This window comes from Tetrao urogallus (genome assembly GCF_951394365.1).
Source record: "Tetrao urogallus genome assembly, chromosome: 5".
Lineage (NCBI taxonomy): Eukaryota > Metazoa > Chordata > Aves > Galliformes > Phasianidae > Tetrao > Tetrao urogallus.
In genome coordinates this window covers 59,785,091-59,808,725 of record NC_136818.1, presented here as the reverse complement: position 1 = coordinate 59,808,725, position 23,635 = coordinate 59,785,091, and the positions used below count along the sequence as shown (strand labels likewise).

General features: G+C 39.8%; 1 protein-coding gene across 2 annotated transcripts; it reads left to right on the top strand.

Annotated features, from left to right (window-relative positions):
* Positions 1 to 4,413: 4,413 nt before the first annotated feature.
* TIAL1 (TIA1 cytotoxic granule associated RNA binding protein like 1) lies at positions 4,414 to 22,378 on the top strand (the record flags this gene model as incomplete). 2 transcript variants are annotated; one of them, XM_079536552.1, is made up of 12 exons in its annotated part: positions 4,414 to 4,442; positions 10,451 to 10,547; positions 14,383 to 14,481; positions 14,776 to 14,830; positions 15,142 to 15,229; positions 17,100 to 17,175; positions 19,543 to 19,651; positions 19,933 to 20,028; positions 20,115 to 20,199; positions 20,504 to 20,627; positions 21,125 to 21,264; positions 22,167 to 22,378. In XM_079536552.1, the coding sequence occupies 12 exons, from the start codon at positions 4,414 to 4,416 to the stop codon at positions 22,282 to 22,284; spliced, it is 1,116 nt and encodes a 371-aa protein (XP_079392678.1). In that variant the 3' UTR covers positions 22,285 to 22,378. The 2 variants fall into 2 exon arrangements, with proteins under 2 accessions (XP_079392678.1, XP_079392677.1); XM_079536551.1 differs by having other exon boundaries at positions 14,332 to 14,481.
* Between the last annotated feature and the right edge of the window lie 1,257 nt (positions 22,379 to 23,635).

Below are 23,635 nucleotides of genomic sequence, written 5' to 3'. Positions count from 1 at the left end.
CAAGTCCAAAACAAATCCTTGCTCAAGTCTTTAGTCAGTAAAAACTGTTTGCAGGGAATTTTCTTGTACCATCGGGTGTCCACTGGAACAAGCAGAGATAAGAGATAATTGAGTGACCACACATTAAAAACGTTGCCTTGATTTCTCATTTAGCTCTGCTGTAATTTGATAGCTTTTTCATTTCATTCCAAACAATTTATGCCTTTTTCTCAGTCATAGGTTTGCTGAAAGAGAGGAGTGCTGACTTGGAGCATCCTCGAGATATTGTGTGTTAGCAGTTTGAGGTAAGAATTGCTACATCTTGTTTGAAAATATCATGATGGATCACATAACATTAGGTCCATCAGCCAGATACTAGCTGTAAATAAATTAGCAAAAAGGCCAGATAGGATCCAGTGCCTGAGAAGTAGCTATATGGAAAATGAGTCAATCTCTAGTCTTTATTTCATGTTTTGGTCAATGAAAATAGCTCCAGCTGTAAAAAGGGCCATTGTATTTAATTATTGTCTTCACACAACACTAAATGATATTCTGCTTAGTAAATTAAAGGCATGTAAAGGCATCAAGGTACATATCTAACAGATTAAGACATGCTCATTAACTGAACTCAAAAAGTAGTTGTTAATGGGAAAATATAATTAAATAATGAGGTTTCCACAAAAGTGCTCTTGGGCTCAGCGCTGCCCAGTGTTTCAAATCCTGTGTCACTCTTCACACCTACTGGAAGAACTTGGTTTTCATTATGTACTTTGAGAATACAACCAAGCCAGCTCCTAATTGCCCTATAAAGTGCTTCTGTTCTTGAATGTGGATGGAATTAAGTCCCACTTGTTGTCCACAAGTTACCAGGACCTTACACGTCTCTGGCAGTGACAGGACAATGTTACCAAAACACATGTATATAAAGTGGCCAAACACTGATGGAAAGGTAGAGTAAAAGCAAACTTTGAGAGTCATTTTTTTCCAGATTAAAATGTCTGACCTGGCACAAATATATCACTGAGGCAAGCTTCAGTTAAAGTCAGTTCTACAGTCTTTTTATGGGCCTCTTATAGTCTCCAAATAAATCCTACATCCCTCTCCACAGAGCAGTATTCAAATACTCCTGTTCTGATGCCTCTGCCAGCCCAGTATGAACTTGGAAGCTGAAACTCAGGAAATAATTTTTCCTAATTTTAAAAAAAGAAGAATTATTTTTATTGCTGCATTAAGCAGTAATGCTTGTGCTGTCAGGGACTTGGCAGTTGTGATGGCGATGCACATTATTGATGTTGGTTAGTAATGGGCAATCCAAGGCCATTTCTGTGTCCTGCAGCAACTCATCTGTCCTGCTGCATCGTTTCATGTAGCAATAAACACTGCAAACTCTCATAACATTCAGAGAACGCCAATGATTTATGGCTTATAGCCCAAATAACCAAATGCTGAAATAAATAATTCCACTTTTCAGTCAGGGTATATTTCTATAACTCTATGTGTTGCCTGCATACCCAGACCCGTATAACTTCTGGCATGACCTTTCTCATGTTGCTTTTTAAAAAGCTTCTGTAGCTGAAAAAATGGGCAATGTTGGGAGAAAAAAAAAAAAAACAACAACAACAACACAGTGGAAAAACAAGGTTTAAAAGGCAAGAAATGAGGACAGGTTATGTAAAATTTTATTTGTGCGGGATATTTTTAAGGGGAGAGGGGAACAACATTGGTTTTGGAGATAGCTGGTCATTTTTTGCATATGGTAGAATGTCTAAATATTTTGGTAATACAATCTTTACAAAACATCATGTCTCTGAAAGGGAAGATTCCTATTTTGCTGCAAATGAAGTGGCTGTTCTCAGATAAGAGGATGAGATCACGTTTATTGATGTCTATTCCAGTTTCATTCACCTTTTAACCCACAGACTTTACTACGAGGCACTGCTGATCTGCATACATTGTGACAAGGTTTCAGTATATTGGGGTGTATCACGCAGATGTAGTGTCTTATCCAGAGGACGCAGAGCAGTGCAAACTCCTGCAGCATGCTTCTTCATTTGCAGCTCCCATGCAGACACAACACTGGAATTTTCCTCTGCCAGTGGTGTCCAGCACTGCAGACAGCCGGTTCTGCATATGCAGGCTCTTCACATGCAGATCTCTGGCCATGGAAAACCCACAGCAGGAGTATTCCAATAGCTTCTTATGTATTCCTCCTTCTGTGTTTCCAATACATTGTAAAGAGCTGCTTAAAGCCCCTGTCCCACGTACTCTCCTAAGACATACACTGCCAGAGCAGCTTCCGCCAGAAAGACGTGCCTGGCAACAGCCTTGCGTGTTTAAGTTAAAGATGGGAAAACATCACAGTGCGAGCAGCAGGCATGAAGATATACCGTCTGATAACTATAGAGGCAGTTTTCTTCACAGTGTTACTATTCTGGAAGAGGAAGAGCATTCAGTAGTACTTAAATGTTCAATGCATACACAAACTGAATTGCTTCCAAAGTGCAATGATCATTCTGCCTGTGAAGAACCCATACTCTGCCCAAACACAGCTATTCCAATCTATTTCCTCAATAACAATGCCTAGTTTAGCAAGTCTAGCTAAATTAGCTAGACTTGTTTAAAGACTTAAACTTGTTCAAAGTTTAAAGACTTAAAATAGCTAAAGAAAAACAGAAGTTACCATGAAGATTCTTTCATTAAGCTTTTTTTTTTGTGTGTGAGAACACTTCAGTGGTGTGAGCTTGGATTTTTTGTTTAATGTCAGAGACCTTTTCCACAGAAGTTTTCTGGGAATAACAGAAAAATAATGCAGTGAGCTGAAAACTGATTTCAGCATACTAAAATATATTCCATGCATGTGACAGCAGTTTGTTAGCTGTCTGTGTGCTCACCTTGATGAGAAGTATGCATTTCAATGCACCATCGGAGAACCATGGGGTCACAGAGTCAGAGCATCACAGAACCATGGGATCACAGAGTCCTAGGCCGTTTTTGCCCAGCTTAACCTGTTTTCCCCTGTCAGTGTGAATTATGTGTTGGGTGACAGCACTGCAGGCTCTGGGAAGTTCTCCTGTGGCCTTCACCACAGGCCACAACATGGAGATTGTATCCCCAGCGTCTCCCAGGAAGGAACCACTTCCACACAGCCCCCAGGGACATCGGCTTGATGCTGGGATTGCTGAAAAGCAGTGCTAATATTCAGTTATCTGCCCTGGGAGCTCAGCTGAGGCCCCTCAGCAGCCTGTGAGTGCAGCAGCCTGCTTGTGGGACCGCAGCAAGGGCGGATGGAGGGGCTGGCAGTGCTGGGTTGGCAGCAGGCCTTACAGGTCTCTCCCAGCCTAAATGATTACTCTGTGATTTCTGTGATCACCAGGCCCAGCGAGCCCCCTGAGCATGACACACTCAATAGCAATTGTAATCTTTACAACAAACTGACACTGGGCTGGTGGATGTCTGACAATGTATGCTGACACGACCCAGCTATGCTTACATCTTTCCAGAAGAAATTAAACGAAGTGAAACCAACAACTTGATAAAAGTCAGAACCTGCTTTATATGACATTTTAATGGTATTTGCACTTTTATCTGTTTCCTCCCTTGGTTTTAAGCAAGTTTAAAAAGCCCCAATAGCTGTAATGCTGCTGTCCCCTCCAGTTACACGGAGCGGGCTGGGAGTCCTGCACAGCGCCCAGTCTGAAGTGGAATCTCCAGCCTCCAGAAATTACTCATTTAAAGCAACAATGAAATACAGCACTGATTATTTCGGGGTTCTGAGTGAATGAAAGAACTTAGAATATATATATATGTATACATATGGGCTTGATTTTGAAGGTCTTTTTCAACCTGAGCACTTGTACGATTCCATGTTTACATCCACATGGCACACGCAGCGGCTGCGCGTTCCCGCCGCGCTGGCGGGAGCCGGGACTGCGCACGACCGCCCCTTCCCGTGCCTCCCGCCGCCAACCCGCGGAGCGGAGCGTCGCTCAGCTCCCCAACCCGCAGTGCATGCTGGGAGATGTAGTTCCCTCCCCGCTCTCCTCCTTCGCTGTGGGCCGCCGAAGGACTACAACACCCAGCAAGCCTCCGCTGCTCTACCGCCGGCCCGTCGCGCTCTCTCCGTCAGCGACTACGATCCCCAGAGCGCTCCGCGGCGCGGCGGAGAGGACCGGGAAGGAGAACCCGGGCCGAGAGGGAGCGGGCCGGCGGGGCGCGGCTGCGCGGAGCGCGGCTTCCTGAGTGTCTGGTGGCGGCGGCCATTTTGTGCTGGTTCTTCGCTCTCCCGTTCGGGCTGCGGTGTCGGGACCTGGAGAGGGGGCGAGACGGAGCGGGGGCAGCCGGGGCCCTCAGCCTCACCTTCCCTTCGCCTCCCCGCGCGGCGGAGCCCCCCCCTCCGGCGCTGCCCCCGGCCGCGAGCGGAGCTCACGCACCATTATGGAAGACGACGGGCAGCCCCGGACCCTGTGAGCGGGGAGGGGGCCGGCGGGGACCGCGGGGCCGGGCAGGGCGGTGCGGGGCCGGGCCGCGGGGGCGGGGAGGTGCGGGCGGCGAGCGGCGGTGCCGGCGGGCGGCGTGTGAGGGAGGGACGGCGAGCGGGAGCCGTGCGGGGAGGGAGGGAGGGAAGCGAGGAGGGAGGGAAGGAGGGAGGGAGGCTCCGGCGGGCGGGCGGGCTCTGAGGGAGCGCGGCGGTGCTGAGGCCCCGGCCCCGCCAACTTCTTTGTTCGGCCCCGGCGGGACGGGCGGCGCTCCGTGGGCCCGGCAGGAAAAAAAAACTCCACACAGCGTCTGGTAACTGTCCGCGTCCTGTCCGAAAATATAGCGCCGAGGTTTTGTTGTTGAGTTCTTTTCAACTCTGTAGGTATGGCTTTTTTTGCGTGCGTGTTGTTCTCTTAGGCTGAGGGCTGTCTGTAACGCGAGGCGATGCGGAGCGGATCGTTCTCCATCGCTCCGTTCTCTGGTAGCTGTGCGGCTGGTGGGGTGCGAGGCAGTGCGGGCTGTTCGGCACAGCACGGCTCCATGGAAGCTTTGTCTGTGCGGGCCGGGATGGCAGCGCTCCGAAAGGCTTCCAGGTGCTTTAAGAGGAACGACTGAAACAGAGCAGAATATCTCAGAGTTGCTCTGTTTTGTTTCTAGTACCGAAATGATGACTTGGCATTTAAGGCTTTTCCAGGCAATTTGCGGTGTGTTGTTTTCTTTTTTTTTTTTTTTTTTTTCTTCCACTCTTCCCGATGTCTGCCAAAGTTCTCTTAACTTGCTTGCAGTGTCATGTGATACCTGCTCAGTCCTTGGGTTAGATGGAATAAATCTATCCGCAATGCTTTCTGTGTTGAGGTCTCGAGTGGTCCGAGTGTGCTTGGCCCTGACAGTGGGAGTAGTTTCCAGAGCGCTGCTTTAGAATGAGCAGAGGGAAAAGGGCAAAGGTGCACCGTGTTTCACTCCAGGTCTGTTTCCTTTGCTGATTGGTTCCTCCTCAATTTTTTTTTTTTCCTTTCTTTTGAAGTTAGTGCTATACCCAGCCACAGTTTTTAAAATCTTTTACTCCTATCTAACAGCACTTGAAGTGAGCTCTTACTGCACCCAGCTGTGGCTGAAGTTGGCGCATAGTCACTGGTGAAGGAAAAATTATTTTTGTGCTAAAGTGTCTGAAATGCCATCACTGCAGCTGCCAGAGATGTGGTATTGCATGAATGTGACTCTACTTAACTCGTCAAAGTAATGAACAGCACGTATGTTCATTTCCTAGTAGCTTTCTAGTGATCCTAACCCTAACATAGGGTTACTTCTCTCTTATCCTTTTAGGGCACTTTTCATAAAGTATGAACATTTTTGCTTTTTTTTTTTTTTTTTCTGAAATATCTTCAAATTTATATCTGCAAGTTCTTATTTTAAGATTGTTTTGCTGGCTGATACTTGTCATACATAGAGCAGTTGTGATCTTGCATATACGTAAAAGGCTCACTGCCTCCCAAGAACAACTAATAATGTCATTTGAGCTCTGTAGTTTGTTTTTACAGGAGGAAGTCTAATGAAGAATAAATTGTTCGTGTGGCTATTTCACCAGAAGTGCTTGGTTGATAAATTAAGGGCAGCTTAATAGATGTCTTTTGTATTTTGTTTATTCCTTCAGTAAGGAAATACCAAAACGGTTTGCTTTGTTGTTTTCAATCATGGTTGGTTGTGAACCTCAAAGAATTTAAGATATCTTCTGAGGCTTACAATAGAAGTTAGATGCCAGTTACATTTTCTTTGTCCTCACAGTTCTCCTCACTAGTAGCCTTTATGGAAAGTGTCTTCTGCCCAAAACTCTTCCTTACTGTTTGAAACAAGGTGAAGCTAACCTGAGAGCATAGGCTTTCTGTGGTATTTTTCACAGCAGCATCTAGATTTTGGTCAGCAGTCCTCAAAGCAGATGTAGTACAGAACATTCTGTGGGTGCTGTTGGATCTCTTTCCATCATGAGCTATAGCAAAGTTCAGTTTGTACCTTAAGGAGGAAACTGTGCTATCAGACATCAACATTTGTCTGTTCTTGGTGTTTTTAGCTGCCCCTTAACAACAGGAAGAAAAAGTTGCTGATTTTCATGTTCTTCTTAATGGCCGTAGAATAAAATGAAGAACAGTCATTATATACACAGGTTGTTCCATCATTAGCCTTGCCACGCGGTATGGTGAGTACTGTGGACTTCAGGTAGGATGCAGAAGTGCAGGTCTTCAGCTGTGAATACTGAGTTGGGTTTGCTTAAGTTTTGTGCCTTGTTTTGGTTCGTCCTCGTGCAGAGCAAGATTCTTTTGGTAGAGTTCTGCTGTGTAGATTTTTCACGTTATTTCCTATAGCTCACTAGTGCCATTAGAGAGATGCTGCTAAGGTTTCTAGGCAGTTTTCACTCCGTCAGTTACCTTACTTCTTATCATACTTTCTGCATTAGTATAGCACTTCTTGCATGCTGTCTGTATAAGTCATGTATATGATATATACATGATATATATATATCATGTATAAGTGTGGAAAGCATTTGTTCTGGTTTTCATTCAAACAGTGTGTAGGGGAGCTTTCCTGGACCTGAAAGTAATGGCTCTAAACATCCCTTTCTTCCTTGGCTGTCTGAAGTGAAGGAAAACCCATTTACCCCCACGAAGAGGATCTTTTTGTTCAAGTCTAAGATTTTAATTCTGAAACTAACTGCTAATGTGTCTTTCATTCTTCATGCAACTTTGCAAGATCTCAGAATTTCAAATACAGTTTCTTGTTTGTGTTGTCAGCCACTTTCAAGTGTAATATATTGAAATTTGTATCAGGCTATATAATATATGGTTTGGTTTGCTATACGTGCTTATTAATTAGTATTTAAGTGGTTCAAACTTGCAGAAGAGAGCAAACATGATTGCCTGCATGCAAAAAGCCAGAACTTCGCTGCCCTGTTACATTAACCAAGCTAACAGCATATATGAGTGTAGGAAGTGCTGCTTTGTTGAGCTTCGTGATGATTTTTGAGTTTGAACGATGTATTCCATAGGATGTAACAAAACAAAAAGATTGATACACTGTAGAAGAGCTTTTTGAAAGTCATGTTTTCTTTGGGTGTGTTCCTGCTCATTTTGGCTTCATAAAGTAGAATAGGAAGCATTGTGTTCTGTCGTGTGAGTTGAGGTGAAGAAGAGGTGCCCCAGTTGTCTGGCAGTGTGTGGTTAGCATCAGCTGAGAAGCTTTGCGTTTCCAGGAGGTAAGGTTTCTGCTCCAAGTGTGTAGAGTGTTTGTTTCCTTAGTGATACAGTATTCATAGAATTACAGTATATCCTGATCTGGAAGGGTCTCATGAGGATGGTGGAGCCCAACAAGCATTCAGACATAGCGTGCTGAAGCTGTTTGCTGGTATGGTGCTTCTTTTTCCAAGTCATCTTTTAACTGTACTGAATGTACTAACCTACAAGTGTACAAGCAACCATCAAGCCCTCATCTTTAATGTATTGTTTCAAAAACTTGTAGTGGTTTGTATTCACTTATTTTACGTGCACTTCCAGAGATTTGGGTCTGTGTGTATGCTGTGTTTGTTCCATGAACCTCTCCTTGTGAAGCAGTCTCAGGGTATGTGTTCAAGTTTGAGAGCGTTAGCAGCTTGTGAAATGTATTAATGGGTTCTGATTGCAGTAATGTTAGACATCAAAGCAGTATTTATCATAAACACAGAGAATTGATGGACCATGAGGAGCTTACAGCCCTTCTGAATCTATCCATCAGGCAGTCCCAAATTACACTGCTGATTTATTATCTTTTGTGAAGAAGCAGCCCGTTTTGTAGCTGAAACTTACGATGTCACGTTCTCACAGCTGCCTGGTAGGAGATGCAGTGGTATTGAAAACCAGCTGGTAAATCTTCTGAAAGTTGTCCTGTCTTATCTTAATTGGACAGATTTTGAAGCAACAGATTTCCTGACTTTTTTGGTCAGACCAAAAAGAATTCTTCAAACTGCTGTTCAGAGTTCGTGCATTTCTGAAATAAATATTAATATTATGCAGAAGATACTGAGACTTTGGCTTCCTGTATTGACTGCACAGTAGGACTTGAAGTTAAAAGGGCTTCACTGTATTTTCTTTCATGTCAGTGCTACAGGTGCTTACTTCCGTGTGCTGTTAGCTAACACAGCTTGAGGAGATACAAGGAGAACAAGTGCTGGTAATAAGCTCATGTCAGTACAGACGTTTTATGTAGGAACTCCTACTAGGAATCATATTTTCCATTGGATTTTAGTAGTATCTGCTGGGTTGGTATTTCCGCTTCAGACTGCAAATCACTAGCAGCTTTAACTTAGTGAATGATTAACAAATGGAGTTAAGGTTTCAAATATAAGATCTGAATGTTCAACTGCTGAATTTTTGGAATAGGGCATTGAAGAGTCAGCAAGATAGAGCCCATTATAAGGCCAATTGCTTCTTAAATTTGTCAAGTGTTTACTTACACAAGTACTTACACAGGATATGAATGCAGCTTCCATTAGTGATGTCTGCTAATTCCTACATATTTAGTTAGGAAGTAAAGAAATGGATGTTCCTGTGTTTGGGTGGTATCGCAGGAAATAGTCACTCTGGATCTTGTGTAGCATTTACCTGCAAGCAGAGAGCATGGAGCTCTTGGGTAGCTGTTGAAGGAGTATCAGCATAGAGGAAAACATATTCATTTATTCGTGTGGGGTTCAAATAAAAACAAGTAGTGTCAGTTTTAATCTTGCTCAATCCAAATGAAGGTCCAGCTGTCAAGCACAGACATAGCTTTTGCAAATTTGACTTGGATACGAGAGAAGTGCATGCTTAAACTGCTGCTCTGACAAGAGCTGTGCTTGTGCATCAACTAAGTACGAGTTCAAGTTTCTCTCACTGAGGTGTATCAACAACTTGGACGGATTTGTTTGCTGTAGTATGAAAATCTGTAGTAGATTACAGTGTAATGACTAAAATGTGCATTTTTTTGCAACAGTTAAATTGCAGATTTACATTTGTGCACCTTATATTTGGACTGAATTGTTTTTAGAAATGACGAACGCACCTCTGCTAGTGATTTTGTGATTTTGAGTAGTGTAGGTATGAGGAGCCCTCCTCTTGACTGATCACTTCGATGATAAATAGAGTGTGATTCCAGGTTGGTCATGCTTTTTGTTTTTTAGCATTCGATGTGTGTTTGACTTTTTCTCAGCCACCTCTGTGACCTGGCTTTAATTTTTCAGTGTTATGCTCTCATGGATATTTAGGAGTGGTTTCTGAGCTGCTATTGGATTTTTATCTCTGTGCGTCTCTAGTGTCTCTATTTTTTCATAAAAATGGTTCCATGTTCTGAAATTTCTATGACTTCATAGGTAAAGTCTGTAAGTATGGGTGATATTAAAGTAAAACTACCAAATCTGGGGGGAACTGGTAGCTGCTGAGATAGATAATGTGTGGAGCATTCCTATGGCGTAAGCTGTGTGCCTTGCCTTTTGGTGGCTGGGCTGCTTTTCCAATTCAGGAAAACAGCAAAATGCAGCTGGTCCTTTGAAGGCAGCATAATCTACGTTCAGTAGCTACTACTGAAATAGCAGGAGTTTGGGGTGAGCTTTGTACCCCAGTGGGAAGTTGGCTTTGTTCAGATGCTCAGTGGGAAGTGAAACTTCAACCTACTGGGCAAAGATGTTTTTTCTCTCCAGCATCCCTGAGCAGTGCTGTCCAGTTTCTGACCTTTCTCTGCCAAAGGCAGCTTTGGTGCTGGCTGTCGATGGCGGTGTTATGGCTGCTCCAGGCACTGTGTTCCCACTTGTGTTGCCAGCTTTATACTGAAAGACCATGTGAATGTTGCATTGTAGCCATAATGTGAAATCATTTGTGAATCACGTCTTTCAGATGAAGATGCCCAGGATTTTAAATAGTTATTTAAGGTTTTAAAATAATTACATTTTAAAAGATGAAAATTTCTATTTTAATGTCTTTTTTTTTATTTCCTTGTGTAGCTATGTAGGAAACCTCTCCAGAGATGTGACTGAAGTCCTTATACTTCAGTTATTCAGCCAGATTGGACCATGCAAAAGCTGTAAAATGATAACAGAGGTAAGACCTTTCACTTCCAGAGGAGTAGCAAATACAATTTTATCCAAAATTGTCAAAAATAAATGGAGTTGAGGGCATCTTTTTGTGTTACTGATAATGGTAGGGTTGATTTCTTTCTGTCTGTGTTTATTGGGCAGTTCTTTGCTGAAGAAACCTCCTGTTGAGAACAGTCCTGTGCTCTTGCTTGTAGCCCTGCCACGTCTGTTTTATCAGCTGATGATGAGATTCCACTGTAATGGGAAGGATTGCTACCCCTCTCTCTTCAGAACTGTGTTGTTCTGACGATCAAAAACTTTGTTGTTTCCAATGTTATTCATGGCTGCTTTTTCTGCTTTAGACTTAATTTACACACGAGTCTCAGTAATTCTTTTCCCTTTTTCTTCACTGTGGATGTGCAGTCAAAAATCTTTCAAAATCTGTTTTGCTATTCCTGAGCCTCTTTTTTTTTTTTTTTTTTTTTGTCAATCTGAGTCTGCACCTGCCTGTTCTTAGATTATTTGTTCTTGGAATAAAGCAACAGTTTCCATAGTATTCCCAGTAAGGTTTTTTAGTGCTATGTGTTGGTAAGTACTAATACTATCTTCTTTCACTTGTAGATTCTCTGATCCATTTAGTGTTGGTACCAATTCTGTAATCTTCCTGACATACCAGCAATTTCTTGCTGCCTTATGGACTTCCTTCTTTCCTCATTTATAACTGATGAGTTTCTGGCAGGCAGGGACTAATTAGAACTGGTTTTATTTTTGGTTCTAAAATTGTGTTTTTCTTTATGCATTTATTGCTATTTCTGGTGGCTCCTACTAACTTGTTACAGATTTCCTTAGTACAGTCACCTAAGTTTTCTTGTCAGGATCGTTAATGAAATATTAATTAAGCCTCATCATAAGACTCATCATTCTAGGAATGCTGCTTGTAATTCCTCTGTGATCTTCTTTTCCTTTCAAAATGACACATTGTTTTAGGTTTTTTTGTATTGTTTTGGCTGCACGTTAACTACCTGATGCTTGTTTAATCCTCCTCATCTCGTGGCACTTTTGTTAGAACTTTCTAGAGAAAGTAAAAGGAGTTCTGCCACGTTCTCTGCAAGGTTATTGGGGAAAGATGAGCAGAACAAAATGGAATGTGTTACAGAGCACAGCTGTTGGATTTTTTCTGAAGAAATAGTGGTTGTCACACTGTTCAGAATGCTGCCACTCCAACCATTGGCTGAGTGAGAGGTGGCAGCGTCAGTTTGATTCCCTAAGAACCAGACAAGAAATTCCTCTGCTTATTTTATTTTAATATAACCACAGAAATAACAAGCGAGACATCTTTATGAAATAAGAATGTAAACAAAGCTACTGGCAGCTATATTCAGTCATATGGAAGTGAATGTACTCGGCTGACCTTAGCACCTGTCACCAGGCAGTCTATCAGGAGGGAAATTCTGTGATATTCCACTGCCCATTTACTCGGTGTGCTGTCCACCTTGGCTGCCCTGAAGTCATCTGGCAGGCTTCACAAAGAAGGGGGGGAAGGATCTTAATGAGAAGGGAATTAATACTTGAAGAGAAAGGGCAGTAGCTTTCACCTTCGGCGCACTTGGGAGGGGTGTTGTTACATCCTTGCAGGTATACTTGTGCATCTGAGATCTACTGTAGATTCTGTATTAATATGGATCAATTTACTGAAGTTACTTTTCACTTTAGAGAGTTAATTTAGGGGGAAGGAAGAGAGGACAGCATCTTTTTTTTAAGTAAAGTTGCAAGCCTGCTACAGTAACAACTGTAAACAGTGTGTACTGCAGATGTTAGCAGTGCCTTCCCCTGTGTATTTTGCAAGTTTTTAACATTTTTTATATAATGTGGAAGTGGTTCAGTAATTAATAAAAAAAAAAATGAAAAGAAAAAATCCCAAAAGGACATATAGAAGTAATATGCTTATACCTTGAAATTAAGTACCCAGTTAACTTCAAGTGGTTGGATTCTAGGCTGGAATTAGCAGCTACTGTGCTTTTAATGGCCAAAGTATTTGTGGTTATTGACCATCCTTCTGAATGCTGTACTGTAAGCTTTTCATAGCCACTGCTGTGTGCTATGTTTTAGTTCTTATCTGCCCATTGTTGCTATCTCAGTCAGTCAAGTTTATGCCTGAATATTTTCCATTTGCTTTTTTTAATTTTTTTTTTCCTTCTAATTTTTAGCCAGTTTGTGGAAGGTGTGGCATGACCAGAGTAAGAGGTTTCAGGTGTTTATTTTGGGAGCATGTCATACTGCGAGGAGTGCTGTAGCTAACGTTCACAGGTATCTTGAGCACCTAAAGAGCTGGACATCTACAAAAGCGGCTGCTCTTCCTGTTCAGACAGATTCTTAGTGCAAAAGAAGACCTCACAGTATGAAAGTTACGTATCATATGCTTCAGCTGAGGTGTAAACTGCACTAAATCTGTTAAGGCCTTAAGTGGGTTTCACAGATCTTGTTTTCAGTGCAGCAGGAATGTCATATGGAAAAAGGGCTGAGTTAAGGCTTGCTGTTTCAGTGCATCCAAGGCAAGCATGCTTTCAGAGCACTTCGTGGCTCTTGTGACTTAAACTCCTTGCTGTAATCTCAGATATGTCGTCTCACTGTCTGTTATTTTGCGTGGTAGGAACACCTAGTAATACTACTCATAATACTGAAGTATTTAGGTGGAAGGTTCAGACTGCTTTATCCTTTTAGCTGTGTAAAAGCTTTGTGATCGGTTTGGCGATCAGATCTTCATAGATTCCCTTGTTTAGATTTAGACAGAACTATGTTTGAAAATGTACAGTTGAGTTTTATAGGGCAGAATTAGGATTTCTTTATTTATATATCCTTAAATGAATGTTCAGAAGTTAAGTAGTAAAACGAATAAAGGCTTATTCTTAATTTCAGTTAGTGCTGTGCTTTTCCTGGCAATGGCAAAAGTTAATGTGGAAAAGTATTGATGTCAAAGCAGTTTTTAGATCCTTCCTTGCCCATGTAAGAAATACTTTGTTTCTTTTTGTACCCGTTGTCTTTTGGTCCATGGACGGGTGGCGTAGGTAATGAAGATATTTGAGTGTGAGGCTGTAGCTTTTGTACTTCTGACATTTTTTAGGGAGATTAAAAGTATTTAAGTTAGGATTCTCATTATGACTTCTCCTTGATCAGCTTTCCTGAAGACTTTTGTATTTGTTGCACTTCCTACTCTGGTACATGTAATACCTTAGGGAGCTTTGTTTTTGAGTCAGCCTACAGAAAGAGGTATTACCCAAGATAAAAGAGTAGAGATCAATTGATTAGTATCTTCTCCCTTGATCTTCAACTGTTTTCAGACCTTTTAAGGGGCATTTCGCAGTCACTAGGTGTAACATTTTCCACTGGAGACCAAGGGGATGCCATCTCTGTGTTGCTGTCTGTGGATGGTTTTCAGACAAATAAAACAAGAGACAACTAGCAGGAGTGAGAAAATTGCTAAAAAAGAGTGGAAAACAAACCTTTCAAGCTTTGAGTATCTGCTAGAGGCAGCAAATTGTCTTGGTTCCTTCTGCTCCTGTTTTTCCCTCCTCTCCATCCAGTCTTCAGATCACTTTTCTGATAGTTGAATTATTTTTAGTTCCATAGAAGTACTGAGGCCTCATAAAAAGTAAACTATACTTCAGAAATTGCTAGACCTTTAATGAAAAGTCCATCTTAAAAGTTTCTTACATTTAAGTGTAATTTCAAAGGCTATTTCATAAATCTAATGAAGTAATTCTTAAAGTTTCTAGCTATAAGTAATATATTTTCCTGGATTTTCTTCTCAGCAACCCGATAGCAGAAGGGTCAACTCTTCTGTTGGATTTTCTGTTTTGCAGCATACAAGCAATGACCCTTATTGCTTTGTGGAATTTTATGAACACAGAGATGCAGCTGCTGCATTAGCTGCTATGAATGGGAGAAAAATTTTGGGAAAGGTAAGTTGTTTATGTTGTAATCTTAATCTTAAGGATACTGTCTTTGTAAAAAGTACATATATGTATTAGTAAAACTATGGGATATTTGTTTGTTAGAAATGTTTACCGAAGTTAAATATTGTTAAAGTTCAGTAGAAAATAAAAATGGTATTTAGAAAACATTCTTTGTGATTTTTTTTTTTTTAAGTCCTTTATAGTGAAGGATGATTTGGTAACACTGACAATTGTGACCAGCCCTTGAATGACCTTATGACATGTAGAAGAATTTATACTAAATCTTGTACTTATTTTCAGGAGGTCAAAGTAAACTGGGCAACAACACCAAGTAGCCAGAAAAAAGATACATCCAGTAAGTAAAGTAATGGCACAGTATTACTTCTACACCAATACCTCATAGCACGTGGTAGTAATTGCCATAAATACATTCAAATGTAACTTTTCTCCTTCCCATCTTGTGTTTAATAGAATTTTGCAGACTAATTCTTCTGTTTCTGTTTTACAACTGGGGAAACCGGAGCGAACAGACTTAATTGCTGCTGCTCATCAAGTGGAATCCTGACTGTTCGTGGTTCCCAGTGCTGTGCACAGAGCGTCACTTTTTCAGGAGCTAGAGCTTTAGATAGCAGTTAAATATTTGATTAGCAAATTATTTATTTTCAGATCACTTCCATGTGTTCGTTGGGGATTTAAGTCCAGAAATAACAACAGAAGATATCAAGTCAGCGTTTGCTCCTTTTGGTAAAATATCGTAAGTATCATAACAAACATTGCCAGTATCGGTTAGAAAACGTGACAGAACATTTTGTGCTGATTTGAAATGTTATTTCTTATCTTTTAAATGATTTTTCTGATGTCAATTTCTTTGTTGGGTGGGCAGTGAAGAGGGATCATTATTATTTCGTGTCTGTATCTATATCTGTTATCACATGTTTGTAAATCCAGTAATGTAATTGTGCTTCAGTTTTGCTGAAAGCAGTATGCTTTTGAGTTACACCCTAATATGTTTCAACTTCTTAGTAAAATTTGATGACTGTTTCTAAGTGTGACTTTTTATTGTTCAGAATGTGTACAGAATAGTGAGTTTACGATTACAAACATTGCATCTTCAGTGTATTTTGTTCATACTGCGTTTTATAGGCAGTATAGAAAGCCACTCAATTATAATACAAATTTATGAAGCAACTAGTTGTACCGCTTATGACAATTTTCCAAAAGCTAATGTTTCTTAGAATAAATAACTTTTTCGGATAACAGCTGAGATTGTAGTGATCAGCCATTGATTTCAAAATTATATGTGCACACTTCTGTTAGTTGAGAGAGAGTTTAAACTTCTCTCAGAAAATCCAGGTGGCAACAAATGATCTTATCTTTGAATTGACCACGTTTGACATTACAAGAATGCTTGTAAGTCCTAAAGTATGTGTGCAAAAGCACTGCTACAAAAAAGTCTGTTATCTGCTATTGGCTTATCTTTATGGAAATCCTTTGAAGTTGCACGTGAACGTTGTTGTGCTGCCTCATGAGAATGTATTTCTAAGAACAGAATCCTTGGTTTTCTCTTGTTCTGTACGCATGTTTTTAATTGAACCATAAATCTTATTTCTTGCCTCTGCTGTTTTGTGTACTTTTTGTCTCTTAATGTGGTAAGTAGTGCTGTTTGAAAATCTATATAAGAGAATAATTCAGGTTTCTGTTTCTCGATCTATATTTATACCTGAGACCTGCAGTTTTTCTAAAGTCCAAGTCACAATTAAAAGTAATAGCATTCTGGTTATTTTGCAGAATTGCTCATAAGAATGGACAGGATCTTGAAGGCTAACTGCAAGGAACTGTGCACACTGGAACTCAGTTGTAGATTTTTTCTCATTTCTATTTATTCTTATTATACATTATTTATTATATACATATTTTAGTATTTACATTTTAACATTCTATATTCAGTGCAGTTCTATATTTCCAATCATTTTAACTTACTCACTAAAATTTCTGTGTAAATTTGTTGTTTTCGTACTGGTGTGCTTAGCATTGTTGTTAGTTTTATTCTCCTTTCTTAAATTTCTGAAAATGTCAATTTTTCAAAATTTACAGCTGCCCAAACTCCAAAATGATGGTAGAGAATTGACCAAGAAAAATAAAGAAATCTGTTAACAGGCCATGTATGCCTTTTAATTCCTATTTTTTCCTCTTTTTCGATTTTTTAATATTTCATATATTTTGTATCACTAGGCAGAAGACATTTAACTATTTAGAAAATGCATGGTAAATTAGATAGAATTGTTACAGTAATTTATAGAACAGTAAACTTTAGAGGACCCTAGCCAATAGAATTTTAGAAAAGGCAATTTTGTTTCTCTTATAGTTCAAATCTGACCATTCTAGTTATAGCCAGTACAGGTTATGTGGATAGGTTGCATGTCTATTACATGTTATTTTTTTTGTCCTACTGCTTTTTTCTAACAGGTAAAGAAACGATAGGGAGAGTTCAGGAATGATTAGTTTTAGGGCTAACTGAATTTATAAGAAAAATTATGCTCACAATACAGTGTGTGTGGTTCCTTTTAGTTTTTATTTTGCAAGTTATTAATTCTACCCTCATATAGCTGTGCTTCTTTCCACAGGGATGCACGGGTAGTTAAAGATATGGCAACTGGAAAATCAAAAGGCTATGGTTTTGTATCTTTTTATAACAAACTGGTAAGTAATGACAACATTGATTTAAAATAATTGCAGATTTTCATTTGTTGTTTTTCCTCTGTTCTGTATTCACTGCATATCAGGCTTTCCCAAGTGAAGTATGTGTGAATTTAGAAGACAAAGTTAACGCTGTAAAAAATGTCTGATATGTTTAGAAAGGGTTGAAACGATGCAGACGATTGCAGTGCTGCAGGAACGTGGTGTTGTTTATCTTTGTCCATTGAGCCACTTCTGCAGTGCGTGGAGTAGAGATCAGAGCTTTGGAATGCTGTGCTTTGGGTCTGTTAGCTGAGGAGTTGCAGCAGTCCGGTGTGGGTTTGTATGTGAAGATAGAAACTCCCACAGAATGCATCCTGGAGCCCTTCCCTAAGGAGTGGGGCTGTGGCAGTGCACAGCTGGGCTGGGTGTCAGACAGGTTTAGGTTCATGCCAAACCTCAGCCTTGCTGAGTACCCAGCGCTGCTTGCTGTGTGTATTGTATGTTAAAGTGGAGTTGATTTCATTTGTCTGCTTCTCATTAAAGGAGCTCTGGGTTGGTTCTTTGCTTTTGAGTTTTTACAGCATTTTGAAATCTCTTTGCACGGAGCAATTAATTTACAGCTAAGATTTGATTCTGTGCCTCAAGTGTTTTGCTTGGTTTTGTGCTGAGTGTTATTACAGAAAGGATAACTTTATGTATGCTTATGAAATAATGTTTCAGACAAGTGACTGGCATCCCTTTCTGATAGGGGTATTGTAGGTGTTATCTGTAGAACTTAGTCAGTGTATCACTGATGAACAAGTAGTGTTTTGTCCTACTGTTCATAGCAATGCATCTGCCTCAAGTAATTCTCTGTAATTGTTGAAGTTAATTTTTAAGGGAAACTGAGCTGTGTTTCAAGATGCATTCAGGACAGCATGGGAAGTTGTGTGAAGTTTTCCTTAAGCATTTTTGGGTGTAAATGCACACTACAGTAATAAGAAAACTGAACTGTTGCATTGAACTGAAACGGTTATGGCAGCATGGGCTCAGTTCCTTTTTTGCCACAGTTAGGATCATCAAGACTAGCAGCAAGAATCACTTGAGCTAGTTTGCTTTCCTAGTCAGTTTTCAATTTATGTTAAGGAGCACAGGTGGAAGATTTGTTTTTTTTTTTCCCTTATTCGTCCTCTCTCATAAAGTTCTCATTATGTATATGTGATGTCTTCATAATGACCAGTGTGTATAATTACATGGGCTCGAGGTCCTGGGTCATTGGTGTCTGAGATGAGTGTTGTTCTAACTGGAAGTCTCCGATGTGCAGCAGGAGGATGCTGGTCACTCACCTTTGAGTTGTCCATGTGCTCCCTTTGTCTCTTGTGCTTTACATTTTCTTTCTTAAACTTGGTCCTCCTGGAGGAACGTTTCAAACATTCGTACTGTTTGCTCTGCCTCTCTTATTTCAAAAGAGCTGGCAGGGGGGACAAATTGCTTCTTGCAGAATTGGCAAACCTTTCCTTTGCTTACACTGTGAACCTAGAGGTTGTCTTTTAGTTTATGTTCAAGATAAGATGTTAAGCCTCGTGAGCCATGACTGTTTGGCTTTGTGTACATATGCATACATACAACGCCTTTAACATTTACAAAACTTAAAATACAGTCTATGCTCAGACATAAATTGCATTCCTCCAAAAGGTAGAAGAGAGGATGAGGTGGGGGTGGAGGAATGGATGGCAGGAAGCTGCATGCTCAATGTGTTGTTGTCTTGGCATTAGAGATTTTTTTATTAGCTAGCATTCAGCCCTCCAGAACTTGAAAATTTTCTACCTAAATGGGGTCTGTTATGTTGGGTACAAATGAAGATTACAGAAGGCTGCATTTGAATCTTTTAAGTAACGTCTTGTAACACATTCTGCATGGTATGAAGTTGAGTTGGATTACAGCTGAGAAATTTGCCAGTCAGATTTTGATGATTAAAAGGTCTTTCCTCACCTTGCATATGTTGCTATCAATTATGTTCTAGTATATTATGTTTTTTATACAGTCAGCTGGCAAAATCTTTTGATTTTCTGCAGTTATAATTGTTTCATTTCAATAATCACTTCTGGCATCTCTGATTTCTGTACTGTTTTGGGCAGCCATCAAATACTCTGATGCAGATACACTGCCTTGACAAAATGACTGCATGTGCAGGGAGAGGGAGGGCTTTACCAGATCACTTGTGAGAACCTTCTGTGTGACAGACTGTCTTAATGGTAATTGATTTTGACTGTTTGGCTTTGCTGAGTTTCATGGGCTTTTAAAGCAGTTATCAGTTTCATCACTGGAATTACCGGACAACTAAATCTTGTAGACCTGTACGTGCTTCTTGTTCGCATGAGTTAGTGGTCTTTATTTTGATCTCTTTAGGATGCAGAAAATGCTATTGTACACATGGGAGGCCAGTGGCTAGGAGGCCGTCAGATCAGAACCAACTGGGCAACGCGGAAACCACCAGCCCCCAAAAGTACACAAGAAAGTAAGGCCCTGTGAAGGTGTTTGATCTCTTGCATGGCACTGCTAAGTGGAGAAGAGTGACAGTGTTGCCAAAGTCTTGTCCTTCTCAATTGAATATCTAGCTTAACTTCTAGATGTTAATTTATTTTTTTTTTCCCTGTTGTGTTGTGTTAACATAGTTGTGGCACTACTGGATATTGGATGTTTTTAAATCTATAATTTCTGTATCTGTATGAGGTAAGTATCTGGGACGCTGGGATTGCTGTTAGGCTAATGCTTAAAACCAGTCTCTTCTCTTTCCAGATAATACAAAACAATTAAGATTTGAAGATGTAGTAAATCAGTCAAGTCCAAAAAATTGTACTGTGTACTGTGGAGGAATTGCTTCTGGGCTAACGGGTACGATTTGTTTTATTGATCCTTTTATTACCAAAACTTTCTGGGCATCAAGATGGTTACTAATTCCAACATGCTGTGTGTTGTAGATCAGCTTATGAGACAGACTTTTTCACCATTTGGACAGATAATGGAAATAAGAGTGTTTCCAGAAAAAGGTTACTCATTTGTCAGGTATGGATGAAGAAAAAGAAAATCTGTGATTTTGTTAATATACTGATGTTTGATCTTTCGTGGATTGTGTTTGAATGAACTTTTACTGGTGTCTTAAAATCTGCTACAGTCTGTTCTGAGAACGTGTGTTCTTAGAAAAATCTGCAGCTTTTAAAAGTGGCCACCAATCTTTTTACTTGTGAAGATGGTGTATGAAAGCAGATCTCTTTCACTGGATTTTCCTGCATGTGTAGAGTTGCTGTTTTTGAGCAATCGATTGAAAGTGCTATAAAGAGTAACATTAGTTTGTTTTTACATTCTTTAGATTTTCAACTCATGAAAGTGCAGCACATGCTATTGTTTCAGTTAACGGAACCACAATTGAAGGACATGTTGTTAAATGTTATTGGGGTAAAGAATCTCCTGATATGACTAAAAACTTCCAGCAGGTAACTGCGTTTTATCCTTTTCACTGCGTGTTCTTGTATTTGTGTCACAAAAGCAACCAATTATCCACCTGCAATGCCTCCCATTGTAACAGCTCAATGTAGTAGCGTTCTTATGAAATCCCATGTTCTGTCTCAGTTATGTTCCAGTTGTTCATCAAATTGGGCTAGTGATTTTGGTGGAATATCTGTCTTCTGGATATGATTCAAGATAGGGAGAAACTTGGAGGTAATTCTGATTCTTGCTAGCATTCTTACTGCAGACTAGCTGACTGTCCTTCCAAATATCCCTTGGTATTTAAAGTGGGTGTGCTCACACACTTTCAGTACAAGGATCTAATTAGGTTGCGGTGCTGTCTCACTTATCATTCTGATTTCACTATGGCTCAGTAGTTGTAGACAGTGCAACTGAAAAGAGTCAAAAATTTTACCTGTAGCACTTTGGAAGGAACGTAATTCACCTCTAGACCCTGAAGTATTAAGAATTGTTCTCTCCTTAGGTGGATTACAGTCAGTGGGGTCAATGGAGCCAAGTATATGGAAATCCACAACAGTATGGGCAATATATGGCGAATGGGTGGCAAGTACCATCGTATGGAATGTATGGCCAAGCATGGAATCAACAGGGTTTTGGAGTAGAGTGAGTAATTGTACTTAATCTTAAATGTTTCAGGAATGTTGTGTCTGGGCTTCAGGCTTCTTTGATTGAAGGATTGCACAAGGTTTCACGCCTTGTAATGTGCTAAAGCTTATATTTAATGATTACTGTGGACCAAATAGTGGAGTGAGTCACTCTGGCATGTTCATAAGATGTTTTGTGCATATGGGTGTCTTGAGACTCAAGGTAAACAAAGATTGCTTTTATGTTGGTTTGAGACAGTGGTTATGTCCAATAGCTAAAAAGTCATGATCTCTACTTGTGAATACTGGAGAGGTCTGAACCTGGGAGCTGAAGGGCTTTTTAATTGTTGGGGCAATAACCTACATAATGGCCCTTCTAAAATTTTTGCAATTTCAGAGTTTAGTGGACTTTTAATATTTGGTATCTTCCTGAAGTGTTGGCCACATTTGTTTGCTTTAAAGCAAAAATAGCTTCTTTGCTTTCTTAATTACTCATTACCCCTTGCCAGTTAAGCATATTAAGCTCTGGTAAAAAGCTATCAGTGGTATTCATGCCAATTAAAGACTGGGGACTTTCTGTGTTTCTGCATCACTGGTGTTGAATTACAGGCACATGCCTGTAGGACAGCTGCCTCCAAAGGCGGGTATGTGTAATGAGAATCCAAGGTTTGTGGAACTTTTTTTTTTTTTGTCCAAAAAAAAGCTTATGGTATTTTGAGAAACCACACATTGTAACATTTAACCTGGTATAAAAAGCTTCTGAATTACTCACAGAAGAATAAGTTGTTCTATTTTGGTGTAAATGGTAGTGTAGGAAGTGTTTCATGTTCCTTTAGCCTGCTATCTTGTAAATATCTGACTAGCTTGCATGATTTTCTCTGTTTATTTTTTTTCTTTTTTCCTTTCCTGTTCCTTTTTAAGCCAATCTCCATCTGCTGCCTGGATGGGTGGATTTGGTGCTCAGCCTGCCCAGGGACAAGGTGCTCCAGTAATACCTAACCAAGCTGGATATGGTATGGCAAGCTACCAAACGCAGTGAGCTGGGACTCTGTTTAAAAGTGTGTATTTCATGATAGGCTGCAGTTTCCAGTGACACTCTGAAGACTGGAATGTAGACAATGAAAAAAAAGAAAATATTTATTTTAAAAATGGAAATGTTTGGAACCTTTAGCACAGCTTTGCTTTGGTGAAGGACACAAATGTCTTCTAGTTCTGCCTTTTTAAGTTTTTGTTCATGATGGATATGAACATGTTTTTCTTTGTGTACAAAAATTAAAAATAAAGTCAATAAAGACAATTCTGACTACAAATTTTGATATAGTAGGAGAAATGGCTAATGAATTTGATCCTTAGGTTACCATTCCATTTTTTTTTTGGTTCTGTCTTCAGTGTTTTATATCACCGTGCTTTTTAAGAGAAATGACACTGAGAAACAGCAAGTTGCTTTTAGTTGAACACACATCCTGAAATAAACTGTGGACCAATCATTACAACCTGCTAGACAGTATTGAGTTTTCAAGGAACCTATGGACATCGCCCCGAAAGCATACGTAGGTCTTGGAATCATTTTTTAAGAAAACGTTTAATTTTTCTACAGGCTTACAGAAAACAGTGTGATACAAAGAATAGTTCAGTGTGAAATGAAAAACAGTACTGTCTGAGTTACTTCACTTCTGTTGTCCACATTCAGGCACATATTATAACTTCAGAGCTGGTTTGCTTATTAAGACTGTAGGGATTTGCATTTAGTTTTGAGAAGTAAAAATGTTTTTGCAAGTATGTTGTTTGTATTCAAATCGAACAGTCATACTTGTGCTTTTACATGAGGTTTGAAGGCTACACATTGTAAATATTTCATAATTACAGTGTTTCAAAAGCATGCTCAAACATAGAAGTAGCAATGTAATTATTCAAAGTAATACTTAATATACTCTGCTGCTTTGAATGCAGTAGATTGACAAGAATGTGCAAGACTGACATTTCCAAAGTTGGCTATTATGTAAAGTTACATAAAGAACTATAACAAAGAGCCTTAATTTTAATTTCATAAATCTTTAATGCATCACCTTTTGGTCATTAGAAATACGGATTTTTTGCTTTACATTATTTGGTATGTAAATACCTTGGTTAACAACCTTGTAAACCTATTTCAAGGTTATTATAAGTTGTATAGTATCTTGAGTGTTTTGAAAAATCTTGATGTTTTTTAAGTCTAGAAATATTTTGCCCAAGAATTTTTTAACAAGATTGTTAAAAACATCTTATTTTAGAGAATATTCAATGTGCCATTTGGTAAATGGAGATGCAGTTGAAACAGTACACTGAGTTGTGACTTATTTTTAATTAAAGTTTTTGTCTTTATGGGTGGTTTGCATGTGATGAACCTGTAC